Here is a 23,589-nt window from a genome sequence, read left to right as displayed (position 1 = left end):
CAAGACAGGGTCATCTCCTGAGCCTTCTGTTCTTAAAGCTAAGAAATCCCAGCTCCCTCAGACTCTCCTTGTATGTGAGATACTAGAATCCCTTCATCATCTCCATGGTTATTCCCTGTGCTCACTTGACTAAGTCCATGTCCCTCTTGTCCTGACTTGATGTCACCAGTGCACGAAATCAACTTGCTTGACTTGGTCTCAAAACTTTCCCTAATGCAGCCCAGGATGCTGGTTTGTCTGAACACAGCTTCCGAGACTGACAATTTAGCCAATTTTCAGTCCATCTCACTGTACACTCATCTAGTTCATACACTGCCAGCTTGTCTGTGAGGACGTTATGACAGGAAGTGTTGGAAGCCCTAATAAAGTTGAGAAAGACAACCACCACTGCCCAGTCCTCATCCACCAAGCCAATCTTCTCATCATAGAGGGCTACCAGGTCGGCAAAGCACTATTTCCCCTTCATAGGTCCACACCAACTACTGCTGACCTCCACCTTGTTCCTCCTTCCTGTGCCCCTGTGAGGATGACTGTCCTGTAGTTCTGGATCTTCTTTCTTTCTCCTTCCGAACACAGAAGCGACATATGCTTTGTTCCAGCCAACAGAAACTTCTGATCCCTGTAACATTCCAGAGATTATAAAGAGTTTCCTCACAATGACTTCAGCATTTGAGGGACTATCATTGTAACAGGTCCAACAGACCTGTTTATGCCTGGTTTTATTAAATGTTCCCTAACCTGATCCTCTTCAAAAGTCAGCCTTCCTTGGTCCATAAGTTCTCACTGGTACCAGGAATTCCAGAAGAACAGTCTTAGCTGTAAAGAATGAGCCAAAAGAGGCACCAAGTACCTTGCCCTTCTTTGTACTTTGTCATATGGTTCCCTGCCTCATTCAGCAAAGGGTGTGCATTTTCACTCACATTTGAAGCTGGATAGCCTGTATGGGAGCCATTCCCACAGAACTGGCTTGCAAATGTGAGGACCATTTTTCTCCAAACAGCCCTGCGTATTTAAAGAAGAGCTGCTTTTCTAAGCTTGTAGTAGAATACATTTGAGCTCCATAAACTAGATCAGAGGCACCAAGTGAACAAATCATTACATGTCTTCATTGATCTTCAGATACTTCTGGAAACTACCACTAAGGAAAATTTCTCTCACTATCTTTGTGTTAAAGAGCTTTCAAAACTCAGATGTAAGCTCTTCTACTATAACTGTCACCAGGAGAATATTCACATCAACAGGAGTGTGGTCATATTATGGATATGGGTATTAAGCACACATATTGAACTTCACAGCATGCTAAGGGACATTTCTATGTGATGGAGAATTCAGATCATTCCCTTTGGTCCCATAAAAGCTTATCTATAAACATATATTTTTCTCAGAACAAATTTATTTACAAAATATTATTTGCCACAAGCAATGGTATGGCAGTTGAAATGCATACCCAGAGACGGGGACCAAATAATATACTTTTCTGCCAAATAGATCCCACCTCTCATAGCCCTTTTCAAGGGCCCCAGTGACTTTAAACTCTCCTAGAACTTGCCATAATGTATGACCTCATTGCCAGATGAGAATAACAATACTAAAACATATGAAAAGTATCTTTCCCAGAATGTAAGTTAACTGTGGGTTATTAATCCCTAGAATGCAAGTTAACAACTGTGGGTTATTAATAAATGCACTAAGTCTACCTAGCACAGAAATCTGCAGCAGGTTTAACAGCTTGGCACATTTCTTCTGCTGTGGAAGGCCCAGTGTATTAAGGATCTTACTCATCCAAGAGCATTTCTAGTTTAGCTTCACAATAGTACCATTTCTGCTACTGAGCAAGGGCACAGATTTTCTTATGCATTAACACAATGGCAAACATTACTTTTTGATATGTACTGTTCTTCATCTATTCTTTCCACTACAAAAAAACCCAAACAAACAATAAAAACACAAAAAACAAACAAGCAAAAAACCCCACAAAAAACCCACCAACAAACAAACAAAAAAACCCCAACAGACAAAAACCAGTCACAAAAAATAAGATATTGAAAGAGACTGTATACCTTTTGGTGTACCTGATAGCTTACATGAACCTACACATTTTAAACAAATGGATAGAGGAACCATGGAAGCAACACCTGCTTTCTTTAACTTCAAAGTGATGTTGTTCCACTCTAAAGCTCTGCTTTCTAAGATACTCTCTTTAAGAGGAACAACTAAGAGATAAATCTCTCTGATGCTTTTACAGGAAAGGTGAAACAGAAGTGTGTTTCTACTCTTCATTTTGGTATACTTAGGCCTCCCACCTTTAAAAGAGCGGCAGATGATGGCCAGCCAAACTGTGGTATGCAACACTATGATCTTGGTGACTTTCAGGGGTCTTGATATCATATAAACAAGTAAGTGGGATTAATATGGACTGCAGAGATTTCACTTGGTGCCAATTAAGTCACAGGCAATTAAAGAAACTCTTAGAAAGTGTTTGGCATTACCCATGCAAATAAAGACTAACTGATTTTGTTAGAACCTGAGGCATGTTTTTCTTTGCTGTTTCTGAGGGAATTTTTAAGTCAGTAGTTATATGGGAGATGTGGAGGTTGAGATTTATTTTTGTATTGATTCATATCTTAATCAGCAGAGTAGTATGCTCAGACAACTTGACCTCAAAAGTACGGGCACAGCATCAGGAGGCACTTCTGGTAGAAAGAATTCGATCTGTGTACTTATGTATGTACACTGAGATTTAAATCTACATGCACAAGCACTCAGAGAAAAAAACCCATGTATGTTTTCCCATACACAAAATTTTTTTTTACTTGTCTTTTGACACCTTTATACATATCTGTCAGTCTAGAATCCATTTTGGTTTTTTTATGTTGCCAAGGTTTAACACTGGGCTGGCAATTAAACAAATGACAGATGGTCTCTATTTAACTCCTTTTCCTTCCCAGACAGGGGAAAGAATAAAGGAGAGAGACTTAAGGCTTGGAAACTAAACTACACAGCTTTAATGAAACAGTAACAAGAAAAAAAAAAAAAAAAAAAAAAAAAAAAAAAAAAAAAAAAAAAAGCAGCAAAATAGATACAAATATAGCAAGTGCAGTTACTTAGAAGAGACTTAACTGGAAAGTAAAATTACTGTAAGATTTAGTTCTATTCTGGCTCAGACCAGGACATATGTGATTAAATAAATGAAACAAAATAATATTTTCCCCATACAGTCCTCTGAACAAACAACGAAAACCAATAAAAGTAAAAAACTGCTCCTTGGCTTGCTGGGTATTAATTTTGTAGAAAGTATTTTTATAAAATTGCATTATGAGAACATAGTCAAAACCAATCAACATTCCCAAATATATAACTCTAGAATTCATAGATTTTTGTGTGTTCTTATAGATCTTGACTTTATTTCTGAAAGACTTGCAATATTCTTACAAAAGTACTGCTTTAAAAAATGTAGCCATTCTGTATCATTTTGAAATTAAAAGTAGCAAGTTAATTGTAATTTTAAATTATTATCTCAAGAGAAAAAATATCTCTATCAATTTTATTTTTTAATTAATAATCATACTTATACATTATTTTATATATATACATTATATACATATTGCAACTACAGTGATACCTCCTGAGTTTAGATGTAACTATAATGAAAGCTACACCTGAAATTCTGAAAACTTAACTGTAATGAAGAGAAACTGTTCAGCTGCTGATTGCCTGCTAGCATGACAGCAGCCTCCAACCTCCTCCAATATTGATCAAGTAGCCTATGTGGCAGAACATGAAGAACAACCATCTGTGTCAGGTACACCAGCAGGTGCTGTAACCATTGAACAGGTTGCTGCCTGATTACCATAAATCTCTTTCAGGCACCTGGCAACCTTGACCGACACTTTTATCTTTGTACAAAAATACATGCCCACCACAAAAAGTTGTCTGAATAGAAATGAGAAACTCAATAGATAGCATGAAATGATAAAGGCCAAAAACTGAATCCACTGCAGATATACTATGAGGTCTAGGTAGGGTGGCATTTATTTTCATGAGGGTTCCTCATCATGCACAGCAGTAGTGCCTGCTCATCTCATACATTTCAGTACTGCATTGCTAATGTTCTTGTAAGGCAGAACTTGGAGAAGGACAGCTATGTAGAGATAAATGCTTAGTCATTAACATTTTACAAACTTCTGTTTGCACAGATGAGGCTTATGCAGTTTAACTCTGCAGATAAAACCAAGTAGGTAACTCATCAATAAAGGAACAGACAGTTCTATCAATCAGAATGCAAGGATGACAGGTTTGTGAACTCCACTGATGACATTATTTTGCTAGATAAATAAATATCCAGAAGTAATAGCAGCAACTCCCACTAGTGTGTGCCAGCTGGTTAATATCACTGCTTTCATCCAAAGAATCTCATAAAATGGGCACTGTTTGCTTTGCAGAACTTGGAGAGAGAATTCGTTGATTTTATTCCAGCACAGAACTTGTTACACATATTTAGCTTAACTCACCTAAGAGATCATTAGACTGTGGTCTGATGTTTGTGAGTTTCTGGCTGACGGATGAAGCCAAATATTCACTAGAAAGAGATGTTAGCTTTTGAGTTTCATGACTAAGAAATTAAGGAAATAGCTGTTTTTAAATATGTACCCTGGCAGGGGAACGATAAATTATTGAAGGACTACTTAATCTGCTGCTCTTATGATGCTGAAAAGGCACCTGACAATTCTTCAGAACTCTTTTGAGACAACCTAGAGAGAACTGAAGCTGCACTTGTAGAATCAGTTCTAAACTGTAATCCACAGGAGAGCAATGGCTCTCTATTTAATTCTATTTTAGCCCCTGGTATGTTACTAATTACTGAACTTATGTCTGTGGCAGACAAAGCAACAGCCTGGTGCTTCTCTAATGATGAAACTTGTGTAAGGAAAACCAAGTATGAGATTTTATCATAATTATGCTGGGGAACAGGTTGTGAGCTTACATATTTGGAAGTATTAGTAGCCTCATACAGTGCAAATGTGATATTAGACTATTTTTTTCTGAGACCTAAACAGCAGAACTATGAAAGTGTGAAAAGAAAACATCTGTTGAGGTTGCTATCCCAAATACTGTTGAAAACTCTCTAATGGCAAGTAGTCCTCCTAGTCTGTAGCTCAGCTTATTGAAATTAGTGGTCAGAAATATGCCACTGCTTAAAACATCCGCCCTTTTCAGACCTATAAGGCTAAAAATGAAGAGAAAACTCACCCCCACAAAAAAACCCCACATAAGAAAAGAAACAAAACTGGGATGAGTCTGTAGCAAATTACATGGCCAGCAAAATGTCATTCAGTCTTACTAAAATAGTACATAGCAGACAAATACAACCCTGCAAATCATATTCTTAATAAAATTGCAGAAGTAATTGTAGTGGCCTCAAGAGATGAGTAAGTGCACTTATTTCTTATTTCTATGTGAAACTTCAATTCACATGGCCATTAGTTAAATTAAGAAGGAATATTATCTGTTAAAGATGCAAATAAACCTTAGGTATATCCCCAAAAGACTACTTTGTACAGAAATGAAACATTTGGTAAAACTAATTTACCCAAATTAAAACAAAAAAAAACCAAAAAAACCCAGGGTTTTTTGTCTTATTTCTTATACAAGTATTTCTTTGAAAAGTATATAAGCACAAAAATCTGAAAGAGGATGCCTTATACACATGCTATGTGTATAAAACTAGCTGTCATAAAATAAAAAGTCCACAATGAATTTAAACTTCAAAATAAAGTGTGTTACTTCTGTGAGTGTTGACTTGTCTTCAAATATTTTAAAAATAACAGGACGGGCAATTTTTTTTGCTTACCCAAAACATGACTATAAACCATTAGAGTGGTAAAGATGTTGAGAAACTTGTTCCAGGTATTTTTAGTTAAAAAAAATAAATCAGAAAACATGAACTAGGAAAGGAAGAGAATGCAAACCATGGAGTAAGGCAAATTATATTTCTGCTACTAACTATCCAAGGAAGGAGGAAAGAATGGCATCAGGGTCAAAGACTGCTGAACACAACATGAGGTACATGAAATATTGCACTCCAGCAAAGCAAACTGAAAACCAAGCTAAAAGAAAGTCCAATTTTCAATCCTGGATGTGTAAGATGCTGGGAAAAATTATACTGAAAGAAGTAATTTTCCAGTTACATATAGATATAATTAAGAAAGGATAATGGATAAAATCAAAATAATAGAAGGTAGCACTGTAAGTTGAAAGCAACATCCTTAAGAAGAATATTTTTAACAGTCATAACATTTCAAAAGGACCAACAAGGCTAAAGTTTGATATATGCATTACTCAAATTTTTTTCTACCTACCTCGTGACAGTTCTGTGTGAAAATCAGGAGAAGCTTGTTTAGGCCAAAATTCCATAGAGGCAGCTGTAAGGTCATTATCTAAAATCTCAGCAGGAAACAGCTCAGCCACTTCAGTGACAGTTTTCTTGCTTTGGAGGATAGTAGGTAAACAGGTGATATTGTTTATTCCATCAACACAAAGGAACCCAGTGGAGCAGGACTGTATAAGGCAATCATTGTAATTAAGCTCACAGCTTCTTCCCTGAAAAAGAATTTTTTAAAAGCCATTTTTGAAGGCAATTTGCATTTCATTGTCACATTAGTTCAAATTATTGCTTTCTTTTCATTCTAAAATATTGTGTGTTTACATTAAGCTGTCCACACTTTTGAATGCAAATCTAATCATGTGGAAAATATTGCTTAACTCAATAGAACAGGTGTATCTTTTAAATTTTAACTAAATTATATTTTGACTCTTACTATTAAAGCTTATCAATAATTTCCCCATAGAATTGTGACTGCAAAGTATCAAAGACTGTAATGCCATCAATAATAAATGCTTAAAATAATATTCTTCAGTTAGCATTGCAGTTATATATAGAGAAAACTCTGCAGGCAATTTACCTGACTAAAAACCTACTTTTTCTGACTGTGAAGTTAATATTCTTTCTTTTTATACTCTGAAGCTCAGTACTTGTTGCCTGTTAACAGACCTTCACACAACACCTTGTTAATACATTAAGTTCACAGAAAATGCTTTGAAAAGAAAAAAATGTAGTGGCAGTATTAAATTGGACCTGCTCGCTTTTTCTTTTTTACCAAGACTAACAATTCATGAGAAGCCTGAAGTATCCTTCCCACTAATAAAGAAAAAAAATGTTTATATCCAGTGGTCTGTAAAAAAGACAGGAAATAACACATTTCTTGTTTATCAATTATGTGAATTAAATACATTCTTGAAGTGTGAAATAAATACATGCTGGAACCAGGCCTAGCTTCATTTTTGTATTCACTTCTGTAATAATGAACTATGTGAAGATTTACAGATAACTTAGCTAACCCAGAAGGATTCTACATATCTGGATAGCTATTTAAAATGTACACAGTGTCATCTCTGAAAGACATGCATCTCTGACAGCACATCATCATTACACAATTTCCAACTGAAGCTTCTCCAACAGCTGGGGCACGTGTAAGAAAATCAAAACCAGTTCTCTTGTGCTCAATAAGCATGTGCTCATTGGACACTTCTACTCAGACATGATGCTTAAATTGTATCTCTTATGTAGCTGGCTAGCTACTTAGAAAGAACTTGAAGCAGCTCCCATTTTCTGAGATCTCTATCAACTCTATTAAATGCCTTAATCATATGCATAAAATCATAGAATGGTTTAGGCTGGAAAGCACCTTAAAGATCATCTATTCCAACATCCCTGCCATGGGAAGGGACTCTTGCCACTACACCAGGTTGCTCAAAGCTCCATTCAACCTGGCCTTGAACACTTCCAGGGAGGGGCATTCACAGCTTCTCCAGGAAACCTGGTCTAGTGTTTCACCACCTTCACAATAAAGAATTTCCTTGTGACATCTGTCTTAAATCTACAATCTTCCAGTTTGTAACTGTTTGCCCTCATTCTATTACCACATGCTCTTGTAAAAAGTCCCTCCCCAGCTTTCTTGTAGGCCCTCCTAGACATACTATGAAACAATAGAAGGTGTAAGAGAGAAAGAGGCAGAAATGTACACAGAGAGAATGAAATTACTTTTTTTACAAGTACTTTAAATCATTCCATCTTTAGAATGGAAAATTCTGGGGTTTTGAATTATTTAGACACATCCATGCTCATTTCAAACAAATTTGTTTTGGCAAGCAGATAAGCTATCTGGTAAATTCACAGCATTTTATAAAATCGCTCACTGTATCTGTATTCCAAAAGCATGAAGGAATTTATGATGGATTTATTTGGCCTAAACAGCATCCAATTTATGCTGGATTACCTACAATAATTAAAAAAAATTTCCTCCTTGTTCTTTTAATTCCACATGTAGCAAAAATCGACCAGTTTTAATAAGGTTTCTGCCTAATAATCTTTTTTAACCCGAAAAATCTTCTGTTTCATTCTGACTTTCCTTGTGACAAATTACTGCATTTTTATTACTTCTACATGTAATGGTGAAGAGCATTTGATTATGATTTTATGACTCATAGAAACAAAGCAGATGTGGCTAACCTCCACTGTGCATGAAGGGTATATTAAATAGTCATAGATAAATTTGATAGCCTTGAAAGTCTGTAAATCTTTTAACAGTTACCATGCAGGCAGAGGATGCAGATTCAGACTTAAAAGCAGGTGTCATTTCCATTTAAAAAGTAAATATTTATATATGTATATAAATATACCACTGGCTAAGCTTTTCTTCTCAGAATTTATTTGAAACTTCATGATCCATACTTTACAACCCCCATTTCAGATAAAATTACATACATAGAAGATTTATTTAACACACACTGTGGCTGGACTTACTCAAAGACTTATTGCTCTGGAAGTTCTTACAGTCTAGTCTGTTCCTCCTTAGGATAGCCTGTCAGTAAATTTAGCCAGATTAAATGCATTATTAAAATTCCTTCTAAACCTACCAAGCCTTTATGGTAAAATACAGAATTTAAAAAATTATGGGCAAGCAGTCTGTGCAACTGGGAGTAATTCCTGATAACTGGGAGTGCATGTCACTCCTATCTTCAAGAAAGGAGAGAAGGAAGATTCAGGGAACTGGAAGTCAGTCAGTCTCACATCAGTTCCTGGGAAAGAGATGGAGCAATGACCCCTGGAAACCATTTCCACACAGCAGAAGAACAAGAGGATGGTTAGCAACAGTTGGCATGGAGATAAGAAGGGGAACAAACACTTTACCAGACAGATAGCCCAATATGAAGAGATGACTAGTTGGTGGGTGAGGGGAGAGCAGTGGATGCTGTCTATCTCGACTTTAGTGAGGCCTTCAATACTTTCTGCCCTAACATCCTCCCAGACAAACTGACATTGCATCAACCAGATGAGTGGGCAGTGAAATGGACTGAAAACTGCTTGAACTGATCAAAGTGCTGTGCTTGGTGATCAGAAGTGTAAAGTACTGCTGGAGGCAAATAATAACATACCCTAAAGGTTCTCTCTTCAATAATGGATGGTTTCACAGTTCACCCTCAACAAGTATCCTGGGCTGTTTCAAAAGAAGTGTGATCACTTCTTTTGGGAACCAATTGGAATCAATTCCCTTTTGGGTCAAGGGAATCAATTCTCCCCTTCTACTTCCTCACTGTGAAACCTCACCTGGAGTGATGTATTCAGGTCTGAAGCTCCTAACATAAGGACATGGAGCTCAAAGAGAGAGCCCAGAGGAGGACCACAAAGATGATCAAAGGGCTGGAGAACCTCTCCTATGAAGACAGGCTGAGAAAGCTGGGGTTGTTCAACCCTGAGAAGGCTCCAGAGAAACTCTATAGCAGCCTTGCAGTAAGTGAAGGGAGCCTACAAGAAAGCTGGGGAGGGACTTTTTACAAGGGTGTTATTATAGGATGAGGGGGAACAGTTTCAAACAGAAAGAGGATAGATTTAGAACAGACACTATGAGGAAATTCCTTGTTGTGAGGGTGATGAGAGCCTGGAATAGGTTGCTTAGAGAAGTTGTGGCTGTTCCCTCCCTACAAGTGCTCAAGGATGGATGGAGCTTTGGGCAACCTGGTCTAGTAGAAGGCACCCATGGCAGAAGGGTTGGAACAAATCCAGAGAGCTGACATCAGTTGTTCTTCCCTTATCTAACACTGTAGCCCCATTACAGAAGGTCACCAAATTTGTCAGACATTTGCCTTTAGTGAAGCTGTGCTGGCTGTCTCCAGGCCCATCCTTATTTTCTATGTACCTTAGGGGGATTTGTTTGTGTTATTGCTGGTCTAGAAATGGGACTGGCTGGCCAATGTTACTGATGAGTGAGCCCTTCCAGTCCTTGTCTCAACACAAGAATTTTTTATTATATTTTCTCCTCCCCATCCCACTGTGGGGGGAGGAGTGAGCAAGCAGCCACACAGTTCTTTGTTTGTAGCTAGGCCTAAAAACTACAACAGTATCTACATTATTCCATCATCCATTTGAAACACTGAATGCTTTATCTATTAAAAAACCAAAACAAAACAAACTAAAAAGGCCTCTGTGTTATGCTTTCAAGAGGACAAAAGTTAACTCTAGCTTTGGATGATATGTGAAGGAGATAATTGGGACAGCTCACAGAATCAAATTATAAAATAATTTTGGTTGGAAGGGTCATCTAGTCCAACCCTCCTCCAGTAAGCATGGACACCTTCAACCAGATCAGGTTGCTAAGAGCCTCACCAGGACTAACATTGAATTTCTCCAGGGATGAGGCACCAACTACCTCCCTGGGCAACCTATTCCATTTTAACACCCAGAGCCTTTTCTCCAGGCTGAACAACCCCAGTTCCCTCAGCCTGTATTCATAGGAAATATACTCCAGCCCTCTGATAATTTTCAGAGCCCTTCTCTGGACCTGCTCCATCAGGTCCATGTCTTTTCGCTATTCAGGGCTCCAGAGCTGGATGCAATACTCCAGGTGAGGTCTTACCAGAGCAGAGGAAAGTGGCAGAATCACCAGTCCAGTTAGTGTTTTACAGTTTTCCTAATTTCACCTGTTTTCTTCACAGAGTATACAATACCTACAGAATTCAGCCACATTAGTATTTGTACACTGTTATGCAGAGAAATGAACTGTCGTGAAATAGGAATCCACTGCCTTGTTCCAACTTTTCTGTATCCTCCATTTTTCCCCAGAGGAATTTCAGAAAACTTTTAGAGAAAACCTCTGAGTCCACAGAATCCTTTCTGTGTGGGTTTCTAGAGGGATATTTTGTATAAATAACCTACTGGTGCCAAAATCATGATTCTGCAAGGTAAACAAATAGATGAGGAACAATGAAAAAGTTGTAAACTGGAACTGGAAGTCTGGAAGTCAACAATGCAGGGAGGTATTCTATTTTTTCTCATTTAACTTAACACCAAGAATGAGTCCTAGCCAAAGGAAAAAAAAAACAACCCAGACATGCCTTCTCACTCCTGGGTTCAGATATAATGAGTCCTGTGAGTATAGGGAAGGCTTATGGTTGTACTCAGGTTAATGAGGTTACACTGAATTCCTCCTCCACATTTTGGCTTGTGACCAATCTGGATGCAGACTAAAGGCACTCTTAAGCTTTGTAAATGGATGTAAACTTCCTGAAAACATGGAAGTTTCAGTTACCTATAAAGGCTTTCATTATCTGATGACATGTTTATACCACATAAAGAAGGCAGATTTTTCACAGAAATCAGTGTTAGGCGTTGGAAGGGACCTTGAGAGACCATTGAGTCCAAGCCCCCTGCCAGAGCAGGACCACTTAGTGTAGGTCACACAGGAACATGACCAGGTGGGTTTGGAATGTCTCCAGAGAAGGAGACTCCACAACCTCACGGGGCAGCCTGTTCCAGTGTTTTGTCACTCTCAAAGGGAAAATGCTTTCCTCATTGGTATGTTGTTTGATTAATTCCACTCTGAATATTTACGGTTTGTATGAGGAAAAACTCAGAAATGTCCAGTAGTAAGTGCACTAAAAAAGCACTCTTCTTGGTATTTTAGACTTGAACTAACATCCTGATCAGCCTCAGTTTTCTGCAAGCCATCTCTGTAATCTCTTCCTTCACTCACAGGTTTAGGTCCCTGTGCTCAAGGTCAGCTCTGATATGGTGTAACTCTGCAACCTCAAATCAGCCTGTGGTGAAAAGAGAAACTGTAAGAAAGATATGAGAGATCTCACCTGGAACCTTCATACCTGAGCTCAAAAGCTGCATTTAACCTCAAGACCCCTGCCCTTGGCCTTTAACCGAGCTTGCAATAAAGCTAAAGCTTGCTATAGTAGTAAGCCTAGTACTTTGTTGATCCTGACCCTGCCTTGCTGCCTTGACTTCCTCGCTTAACCATAAATATGCCTTGTGATCAGGGCAGGTACTGCCCAACAGCATCTAAAATAACTTTTTTAAGGTTACCACCATCACTGGTCTTGCTTTGCTATCTTTGTTTGGGTACTGCACCCCCTGTCTGTAATGTTACTGCCCCTGCCTACCTTAGTTCTATCCTTGGCTGCTGGTCTGCTTTCCCTTGGGGAGCAGAGTGCTTGGCATTGAAGCTCCCCTGAAATGTGCAAGTATCTCCTGTTCTACTGGGAATCCTCTTTGGACAATGGGCATGGACACATATTAATATCATGCTTGAGAAAAACTGAAGACAGGTTTTTTTCACTTGTAGAAAAACTTTTCCATTTTATTTTTTGGTTAGTTTTTGCTTTACTGACTGTAAATAAGAAACTTGCTGTAGAAAAAAATTCCTAAACTGGCTGAAGTCTGAAAAGTTCCTCAGAATCTGTGAAGCGGAATCTGAATTTTACTTGGAGTAATATCTTCCTTCTATTTTACAGACCTAAATACACCAAATAAATGCTGATAAGAATCAGCCATGATTTATAGAGAAAAAGCTTTCAAATAACAATCTCAGGCTTGAAATTGTAGAGATAAAAATTACTGAAGGAAAAAAATAGAAACCACTTACTCTTTTATTTCCTTGTTACCAACTCTAAACTATTAAAATGATACTATTAAACATGAAGTGTGATGAGGTTAAAGCACAAACACAATTGCAGGTACTAGCTGCATCTGCAGCTACAGACAGAACTGGCATAAAGAGATGATGGCAGCCTTCAATAAATACAGCAATAGCACTTAGCCACCCTCAAAGGATTCTTTTGGTATGTTAAACAGAAAATAAAACCTAGGACCAAAGCACGCAGGGCAAGCATTCAAAGGGAGTATTTGATTTTGTTGCTGTGAACTTGTTTACAAAAAATGTGTGTCTATGCAATAGTTTCAAATATGGGTTCTCTTAATATGTAGAAATATTAACCACTATGTAAAAAAAAAACATATAATAATTAGCATTGAAAAATATTAACCTACTCTGATGACTGACAAAATCATTACATGCACTGACACTTTTCCACTTTTTGTGGCTACTAGCTAACTATTCCTCTGGAAAATTAGTGTTCCTGCTAGTAAAACAACCAAAATAAGGAACATTTAGTAAATATCGTAGCTTTCACAAAGGCCAGGTTTCATGTGAATGAGGTTAAAAAGGAAAGGGAATACCTATAGTGTCTTCTGTCCAACAACTATAGCCATGTTAAGGGAAGGAAAAGAAAAACTCAGCATCTCACCACAAATCCTGGCTTGCAAAAACAGGTATAACCAAAGCTGGGGTCCTTCTGAACACAGATGCCATGGATGCAGGGGTTGGATATGCACTCATCAACATCCAGCTCACAATGGAGACCTTCCCATCCTGCCAGGAAAAAAGAACAAGAACTAAGATCCATAAAAATATAAATCTATTTGCGTGTCAATCAAAAATAGGCTATAGATAACTGTAATCAATCCTCATCTCTATTTATATTGTATAGGATGGGTATGAACTACTTTGTGTGGTTTCTCAAAGCAGGAAAGAGCCAATAAACAGTTTAAGAATAAACAAAAAAACTACATGGACTTCACAATTACACTCTATTGAACATCTATTAGGGATGTTAATATTTGCTTCTATTTCTGTAGAGATGTAAGTAAGCAAACAAGAGTAAAACCTGACAATATTTTTATTTTTTTAATTAACTGATGTGGCAGATTGCCCTTCACATGTGGAATAATCTGTATTATCTCTTATCTGGCTAAAAACTGGCAAGGGTAAAAAGATCCCTGAAACCACTTTCATTCCAGACCTGCATACTGCTACCAAAGCTGATTTTTTTTGCAGAATTTAAATGAAGTAGTATGGAGTTGCATATCTTAATGTTTTATCTTTTCACTTTGTTCATTATTGACACACTAGGGAAGAAAAACTGGAGGTTTAAGTAGATGAAAGTAGTCAGCTACACAAAATAAAATAAAGGGAAAATTTTTAAAAGAGAATCTCTTACAGAGACAGATGACTGCATCAAATCAAGGACAAGGGCAATTCCTTAGCAAATACAGGTTCAAGTTTGAATACTATCTTCTTATACTTCAATACTCAGAGTACTGGAATTTTTATTAATACACATTTCATATACAAATGTCCTTCACAACTAAGTACACCCATCAATTTGAGACCAAGAACTGAGCTGGAAGCTGGTTTTTAGATCACATAATTTGAGACTGCCTCGACATTGGTCCTCAGAGGTTAAGTTGAACTGGAAGAAGGGAATTTGCTTGGTAAATGCAAACCCAGAATTCTGTAAATACAGCTTGCTATTGAATCACACACGACCTCCCACCACCCATTGCAGCTTGGTTATTTCTCCAAATGAATCTTACCATTTCTAAACCAAGAAACAAATTCCCACAGCCTCCCAAAAAGCAGCAGTCCTCAGCTGGTACAGATCTATTTGTCCCTGCATTTGCCTCACAGTATGCAAATGGCCCCACCAGCCACATTCTAGTCATGCTTTTGCTGCTTGAAAAAAAGTGCAGTATCCCCGGCTAAGAACTTCAGACATGAGGCCACTACTAGTGTCTATTAGTTCCTGCTGCTCTCCTGATGCCTTCCATCAGCTGAGATGATAGAACAGAGTTCACAACTCTCTGTGCTGCTCCTGCACCACAACAGCCTGGAGCTGCAGTCACAGATCCTGAACATGCATCTATCACTATAAGGGTATGGGACTTGCTGCAGGGACAATAGCTGACAGAATTCATGATGCATTACAGACTAGATTTGTCAGAGCTAAATCAATGCCCCCTTCTGTTATCACTGGCTGTCACCACATGCTTCATTTTGTTCTCTGGAGGCTTTTGGAAAGCTGCAATCTGCCTTTTTCCTACTTCTGACTTGCCACTATCCCTTTTTCATTTCATTAAATTACAACTGTGGATGTGTTGCAGGACATCTCAGACTTTCTGCCTTGGGGGAAGTTATTTCTAATAGTTGTCTTTGCAGACCCCAAACCATCTCCCTAGTTCTCTTGGTGAATGTTAACAGAGAAATCCAAGACCTATCGTATGTAAACAGTAGTAGCCTGCAACAAAGGCAGATCTGTTGCAAGCATTTCTACATTGTTTTTGCAAGGTTGGGTTTTTTTAATCCCTTTCTTGAGTTGTGAAGCTTTCCAAAAACCTATTCCTCCCAAAGGTTTCCCTGCCTCTCCAAATTCACTCCTTTTCTAAGTTGAACATTGTCATCTGTTCAGCTGTTTCAGAGACTCAAATAACATTTGAAAATACCACATTAAAAAAAAAAACAAAAACCAACATATGTAACCATGATGCATATACCTAATGCATGTGTTTCCTTCACTATGTCTTTTCCTGGTGGAGAAATAATCTCTTTTACCCCTATGTAATGAATGCTGTTTTTAGAAGAAAAGTGAAAGAAAGGCAGCTTACACTTGAATTCAAAGGTGTTTACAAAATATTAGCAGCAAGAGTTCCTCAGTTCCAAGGCCCCAAAGAAGCTTCTGCTACTTATACCAAGCATTTCCACGTACACGTGCAGAGACAGCAATTACAGTCCTTGGCTGGCAAGCAATTTTAAATGTTTATATTCAAGTTATTTAAAGTACTACTAGCTTTGAAAGTAAGGAGAAAAATTTTGAACTCTACCATGTATTCTGTCTGAGGCACTGTAATGATAAAAAAAATAATCTTTGAAGTCATCTGTATTGGTGAGTTGGTAGAGGGCCGTACCCAGTACCAGGTAAAGTGAGGGGACATACAGTTTCATCCACATTCAATTTCCACTGTGTAGCTGTGCTGAGAGGAAAAGATATATAGTACTGAAGATAGGTCATGACTCAGTTTTAAGATCAGAAGGAACCTTTATGATTATGAATTCTGAACCTTTGTATGGTAAAGTCCAGAAATTTTTCACTCAGTGATTCATACATCAGGAGTAGAGTGTCCCTCTGGGCTATGAAGTATCTCAGACATTAAAAAGCTGCTATAAAAATATTAATCTGAGAGCAAGTTAGTCCTAATATTAGTTAGGCTCTAGTAAGCCTAGGATATTTGCATTTAAGTCTTGCATGTTAGAGTATCATTCTCCAGGACTGATCAAACAGATGAATAAAATGCCCATGTTGACTCTCATTATGCTCACACACACACACACTTCTTGTTCCAATAGCTTGTATACCTTTTTTAAAAAAAATCTGTTACATATAGTTTTGTAAACCACAGTAGGTACTCTTCAGAATAAATAAAATATGTAAAATAAACATCTAATTTTGTTAATATTCAATTAATTCTCTGTTGTCTTTTTAATGAAGAACAAGCATAGATATAAATCTATATAAAAACTGTATTAACAGATTGCTAGAAAGGCTGCAAAAAAGCTTTGTGTAATACATATACAAGTACATCATGAGAGCTTAGCAAGATCTTACTGTTTGTAAATAGAAACAAAAAAGGCAAACATACCTCACTATAAATAGATATATCTTCCAGAATATATGTAAATAATCTCAAGAATAACCACTAAGAAATCATAGATCAGTACCATCAAAGAAAATATTCAGCACAATAGACAAACTGAAAACTTAAGTTTCAGGAGGCATGTATAATACTTAATTTAAGCATAATACTTAATTTAAGAGTAACTGAACTACTGAACAGTGTGCTTCAAGGCAGTTATTTATACCCTACTTAAGCTGACAAATTTGTAAATAGGTATGACAGACAGTCCTGAAATGATTAAATCACTGACTACATGACAATGCAGCCTGATTGTGACCTTTGTTTATGTATAAATACTAAACCCCTTACACTTTCCAAAGGCACAAAACCTATTTAAGGTGATTCACATCAGTACAAGAAAACAACTCCTAGTGTTCAGAAAGACTTTGCTTTCATTTATAATTTTTCATAAATTTTTTTCCATCCCAACCAGCAAACCTAAGCATGGGTATATGTTAGTACAACAGCAGTAATACAGTGGCTATTTTTTTGCTTGGTCAGTAAGTTACATTAGTCAAGACAATATAATGAATGCAACTCTAAATAGTTCTTCAGACCCAACTGATAAGCTGGGTTTTGTTATCAGTCTTTCCAGCATACTTATAAGACTAGTTATTTCACTTTAGATTTCATTCAAAAGGTTGTCAGAGACATTTTTTTGTATCTTATAGGTTAAGTACAAATAGTGAGCTTGATATAATTTACCAAATTTCTAACTAGTAACATTAAGATTGTTCTGTCAGATGTCAGTTACCTTGTTGACATTTACAAGTGTATCCATTAATATGATCTTCACAGGTTGCACCATGCAGACAAGGTGATGAATTGCACTCATTAACTTCTATTTCACAAAACTGTCCAGAAAATCCAGCAAGACACCTGAAGCAAACAACATTCCAAAGTTGTTTATGCATAACTGTGATAGAAAATATGGTTTGTGTGGAAACAATTTGTATAAAGTATGCACATTAACAAGACACAATCTCATACAGTTTTCTGATTTAAGGAGTATCTCATTGGAACTCTTCCAAGTTCCAGATTGTAATGTGATCTTTCAGGGGATTTATGACAGCAAAACTTAACCACAAATTTCACATATGGATCATTATCAAGCTAGAGTCTCAATTACAGTTTACTGGTTCTAGCAAGATGAGTACAAACCTTTGTTAATGTAACCTTGGGAGACTGTCTATTGAAATAGTTTATTTAGCTAAGTAACTGCAGTCCATGGAAAACTGCTTGTTCAGAAATGTTGCACCATTAAATGTAACTGTGGCATAAAAGCTAACCCTTAGGGACTATGCTTTCATTATCAGTTTAGTTACCAATCTAAGTCATCATGAAAAAAACTCTTTTGCATTTTTCCAGTTGTATATTTTCAATGTGAACCTTAATACCAAGATATTTTTGTACAATTTTAACATATAACTATACAGCTGACCCGAACAGGCACAACTTTACAGATACAATCAAATGCATTCTGCAAAACAGAGCCCCATAATGATATTTACAACATTTACTCTTTTGAGATATATCGTATAGTTCTCATGAGGCTGTGCGTTCAAAAACTCAAGATAGCAACAGGGTGGTGCACATACTGTGTGTTGTCTTGGCCCTAATGATGAGCATAAAACTTTATGCCCCACTTAAAGGAAGGTAAGTACATTAACAAATTACCTTTGAATAAATTAGAATAGTCATGCCATCTACTCCTCAAGATGCTACATTATATGAATATAAAACACATTAAAATGAGGCATTTGCAGCATCTACTTTAGCTTTCCAGATCCTGCACAAAAAATCTCCAAAAAAACAACAAAAAACCCCCAAAAAACCAGAAAAACAAACAAAAAACCCACTTCTTGGATGCTTACACTATGTATCCATTACCATGTTTTGGTTTATTTCTGCTTTGACTATAAAAACCTATTTGTTTCATTTCATATGGTATACACTCTGGATAATGGGAATTCATATTCTACCAAGACAATGACAGCCGAACAGAATTTTCAAGGTCTACAACAACTACAGATGACAGTGATGGTATACTGCTTGGTGAAGTTAGAGCAATGCACACACTGTGATTTTTCAAATACCTATAATGTGTGAGAGACAAACTACAGATAAGGTTTAGCAGCCCAGCTTTAAGGCCACCTGTATAGCTCTTTGTCCACAGTAAGGAAAAATCTACTTAGAAGATAAGAATGTGGCTTTTCATCCTATGGCAAACATTAAAGCCTAGGATTTAGAACCCACCTGACTTCAAGTACCTAACAGCAATAACTCTAGGATTCTCCTATCCTCAGTGAAATAATGGGTGCAGAGGATGATTCGGATCACTGAAAACTTAAGTATTTTTCTGCAGATACTTTTGTATTTTCACAGGCTACACAGCATATTAAAAAAAAACAAAAAAAAAAAGATTGAAGTGAGACAATGGACACAGGAATGAGGACCAGAATGATAAATTCCCATAAAATAACAGAAATAATTTGCTAATGGGAAAAAAGGCAACTACACATAGGAATATTGAGACAGTTTAAAATCCTTTTAAGTAACCTTATACTATGTTGTACTTACAGGTATTCCAGTACAAAAGCAGTTACAATAAGAAGTGGTTCTTAGGTAAAATTTCTGGCAAAAATAACTGTACCTATGTGAACCTAAGGTGAATAGGCTTGATTTTTTAAGGCATGAAACTCAAACATTGAAAAAAGCTTTAAGCTTTTTTTAGGAACTCCTCTTGGCAGCTTGAAGTGGGTACATTGTTATCTGTGATGTATACACTTGCTGCAGAGTAGAACTCAGTAAAAAACAGAGCAGTCTGCAGATTGTGGTCATAACTAGTTGGAGAAAGAGTAACTTGTGGAGGAGGTTGATATAACTCCAATGGAGAGAATCAATAGAATGGAATCAGCTACATATCACAGGGTATTGCCTGGATGAGATTTGGATGATTTTCTACACAGCAAGGCTTGAGACTTCAGAGACCCAGGGCTCTAAAACACCTTGATACTTCAGAGACACAACTATACAGCCAATGGCCAAATTCTTTAAACACTGACATACAAAATCAGAGTTGTAACATTAAAAGACATATGTGTACAAATGCATGGTAAAATAATATATTTTGTACTGAAAAATTTTCCAAACATTTCTTAAGTGCATAATTACCACAGAGGCACTAACAAAACAGAGAACACAGCTACTGAAAATGCCGGGTTTTTTCCCATTAAAATTTATCAGCACTCCAACAGACAAACAAGTTTAGATGTCAGGAGGGAACATAACATTATGCTACTTCACTTAAGGATTTCCAAGATTTCTCAAATAGTCGTTTTAGAAGGATGACCCAAAACGTTCACTCTCAAGAGGGAAAACTTCCCACCCAAAGGTACCTTGAAAAATGGGAGGAATCACCCACAAAGGGCGATTGTCGAAGGATACAGCCAGAAGAATAAACACTCACCAAAAAGAGGAGGTGAGGGCTCCCAGTCCCAGGAAGCTCCCTTGGGTGGTGTCCCACCCCTCAGGGACGGGAGGGCTTCCGACCACCACCCCGCACCTCCCAGGAGAGCCACACAAAGGGGGCTCAGGGGGGTCCCCCCCCACACCTTATACCCAGCTCAGCTCCGAACTCTGCCCATCTATTGGTCGCGACCCCGAGGCTCCCCTGGCTCCGAGGCCTCCCATTGGCTGCTGACTCTGTCTGTTAACCGGGGGTCCCACCTCCCCCTTCCCCACCCCAGGTGAGGTGTGGGGGTTCGGTGCTGCTCAGCATCCATCCAGGGTGTGAAAACCGGGGGGTGCGGCAGCCACCAGGGCAGGAGCCTCGGCACCTCTCAGGGGAGGGATACTGCAAGGATTTCGTACACTGGTGGTTTATTTTATTTTTTCTTGTAAATTCCTCAAATGCTACAAACCCACAGTTTTGCTTGGGTTCAGATAGCATAATCAGGTATAAATGATGTGGCTGAAGAGGCAGGCATTCGATTAACTAAATGATTCTCAACAATTATGAAACAGCCAGCAGAAAGCATGTTACTACTGTTTACAGATCATAAACCACTTCCCTGATATCAGCACCTTTCCAAAGTTTTCCAAAAGGCAATAAATTTTATGCTTTAGCAAGAGTGATAATGAAGTTAACTCTTCTCAGGATATGACAAGCATTTCAATAATTTCTTAAATTTTTGCTTCATTCTAATTCCTTTTTTATCAATTTATATTTCTGTCTTGCCTCTCCACATCCTTACCTACCTTCTGGGTCAACTATTCAGAACATTAGGAGGGACAGAAACAATAAAATTTTAATACAACTGACATTAGACACTGTAAGTAGATGTAGGAAACAATTCTTGTGTTATAAATGGCATTAAGCCTAACTCAAATACTTTGAAACATAGTGCTTGGTGCTTGGATATGACCCTTCTGCAAATGAAAAATGGACTCTTAGCTTTCATATCAAGGTGTGACCGCTGCAAATCTTGTTCATTTATTACCATTTAATAATAATAAAAAAATATCTTTATAAGTAAATGCATATCTAGGTTTAGCAGCAAATAACAGAGCTTATCTGATTAAGAAAGCTACACACTTCGAAGGCTGAACTTAGGAAGGTAGAAATAGTTCAGTACTGAGAGGCAGCAAAAAATAGTGCTCATTTTCTGTAAGAATGCTGCATTCACAATTTAATTATAACCAGTTTACAGGGATGATGGTAAAGATCTTTCTCTTTTATATCATTCTCCTCAGGTCTTTTCTCTCATACAAAATGCTTAGATAATGTGGCACTTTTCTGTTGTACCTTTATATCAATCATTATCAAGAGTGGTGATCTTAATTCAGGCATACGCCAATGCAATAGCCAAATAAAAGAGTGAAAAAAAATCTACTGAACTGGATGGATTTGAAAGAGAAGAATGTAACTTTAGAACTTTTACACTGCAGTAAAGAAGAGATGGGAATAAGCATCTCAGCAATATGCTTAGCTGGGGATTAGTGTGGTGCAGAAGATGACTATACATTTCCTTCTTCCAGAAAAGCATGGCCAGCTAGTCACTAGTATATCTTCTGTGTATCTATAGGAGCCAGTTCTTTGCACTCTTCAACCTGCATATGTCATTAATGGCAAATGGTGATGTAATGATATTTGCAAACTTTCAATTCTATCTTTCCTCATGTCCCATTAATCTCAGCTGGAATGGAAACTCCACCTTCTACAGCAAATGCAGGAGTTTATTAAGATGACCTTGAAGGTCCTATAGGAAGCTATTGGGCATAAACAGTGTTTCAGGAGCACATATATTAAGTAGCACAATGAAAACAGAAGTGAAAGGAAGAGACATACCTGCCTTTGTGTATCTAAAGTCTTAAATATGTACACAGATTAGAATCAGTCGTCAGTTTCACCACTCATCTGTTAACTCCTTTCTTTTGTCTGAGTAAATCCCAAACTATCCAGGAAACCCATTAGTCAAAACAAGCCTGAAGTGTAACCATCACATCTTAGGCACTATCAAGCCAAAATTCATAAATCGTGAATGAAATCCACTGAAAAGTTTAAAGGTGCTTCCTCTTTATGCTTGCCCTTTTGGGCTATTGGCTGACATGAACAGAGAAAAGATAATGAGAAAATGATGAGTCAATAATTCATCACGAATTATTTTACTGAATGTAAGTGCTGAGAGAGATCAGATGGGACATTTTAGAAGGAGCAAGAATACTAATAGAACAAGAGGCTGGGGACACCTAGGGTGGGGAAGTACAAAGATCCAAATACCAGTGATCTTAGAACATAAACAGAAAAGGCAAGCTTAGAAAGTAGTGACAGGTTTAAAATCTTATTTTCAAGACACAGGGAAATAGCTATTGAGAGGCTGAAAGAAGGGTAAGGCCCTGCCCTTCGAGTGATGAAGTGGCCACTGCACTGCTCATCTGGAGGCAGGAAGAGCTGGTACCCTAATGATGCTACATTAGGGCCATGACTACTTTTTTACCTCTTTCATCTAAAAGTCTAAAAAGCAACAGCTCTGGGACAAAGGCTGTCTGGGCTTGTGTAAGACCGATTTCCTTATCCTCAGTGTCAGTCTCCAGTCCTTCCAGTAAGTAGTGCTTTTCCACCTCAGGCATCCTCTTTCTTGCCTGTATCCCTACATCTCTGGGGGTTTTGGGAGTCAGAAAGCAGAGATACTTCCAATCTTATTCTTCAAAAGATGGCAGGCCTCTATCACAGCTGAGTTTATAAGTTTGGCTTCTGGTGAGATGTTCAGTTTGAGAGGTCTATTAGCATCAATAGATGATTCCATAACAAGATTGTCATACTCTCACCATCCCTCAAAGTGCTGTGATACAGAGATTGTCATGTTATGCTTTGAAGACACTGAAAATTGTTTTGCTCATAGAGTAAGGTGGCAAAAAAATTAAAAGCTTAGTACCTTTCATTCATATTTGACATCACAAGTGGTTGCAGATCACTGGGAAGATTCAGTCATTGGAAAGCAGTAAGAAAGTTCTGCTGCCTGGGTCCTGGACAGGAGGGTTATGCTGGGAAGATTTATTTTGTCAGATCCAGCATTCTATCTTTAATAAGATGATTTCCCTATGATTCTCATTGTAACTCACTCTGGGTTGATAGAAGCTGTTCTTTGTTCTTGCATCACAGGGCTTTGTGGTAC

General features: G+C 37.7%; 1 protein-coding gene across 1 annotated transcript in view; it reads right to left on the bottom strand.

Annotated features, from left to right (window-relative positions):
- Positions 1-23,589, bottom strand: part of EYS (eyes shut homolog) — a 709,634-nt gene that overhangs the window by 322,555 nt on the left and 363,490 nt on the right. Inside the window, exons 28-30 of the mRNA XM_030447573.1 lie at positions 17,667-17,791; positions 13,648-13,772; positions 6,360-6,600 (exon numbers count right to left, since the gene is read on the bottom strand). Coding sequence (XP_030303433.1) covers positions 6,360-6,600; positions 13,648-13,772; positions 17,667-17,791 — 491 coding nt within the window. The remainder of the gene's footprint in view (positions 1-6,359; positions 6,601-13,647; positions 13,773-17,666; positions 17,792-23,589) is intronic.

Source organism: Calypte anna, chromosome 3 (assembly GCF_003957555.1).
Source record: "Calypte anna isolate BGI_N300 chromosome 3, bCalAnn1_v1.p, whole genome shotgun sequence".
In the NCBI taxonomy this organism is placed as follows: Eukaryota; Metazoa; Chordata; class Aves; order Apodiformes; family Trochilidae; genus Calypte; species Calypte anna.
This window is presented reverse-complemented; position numbering and strand designations above follow the sequence as displayed.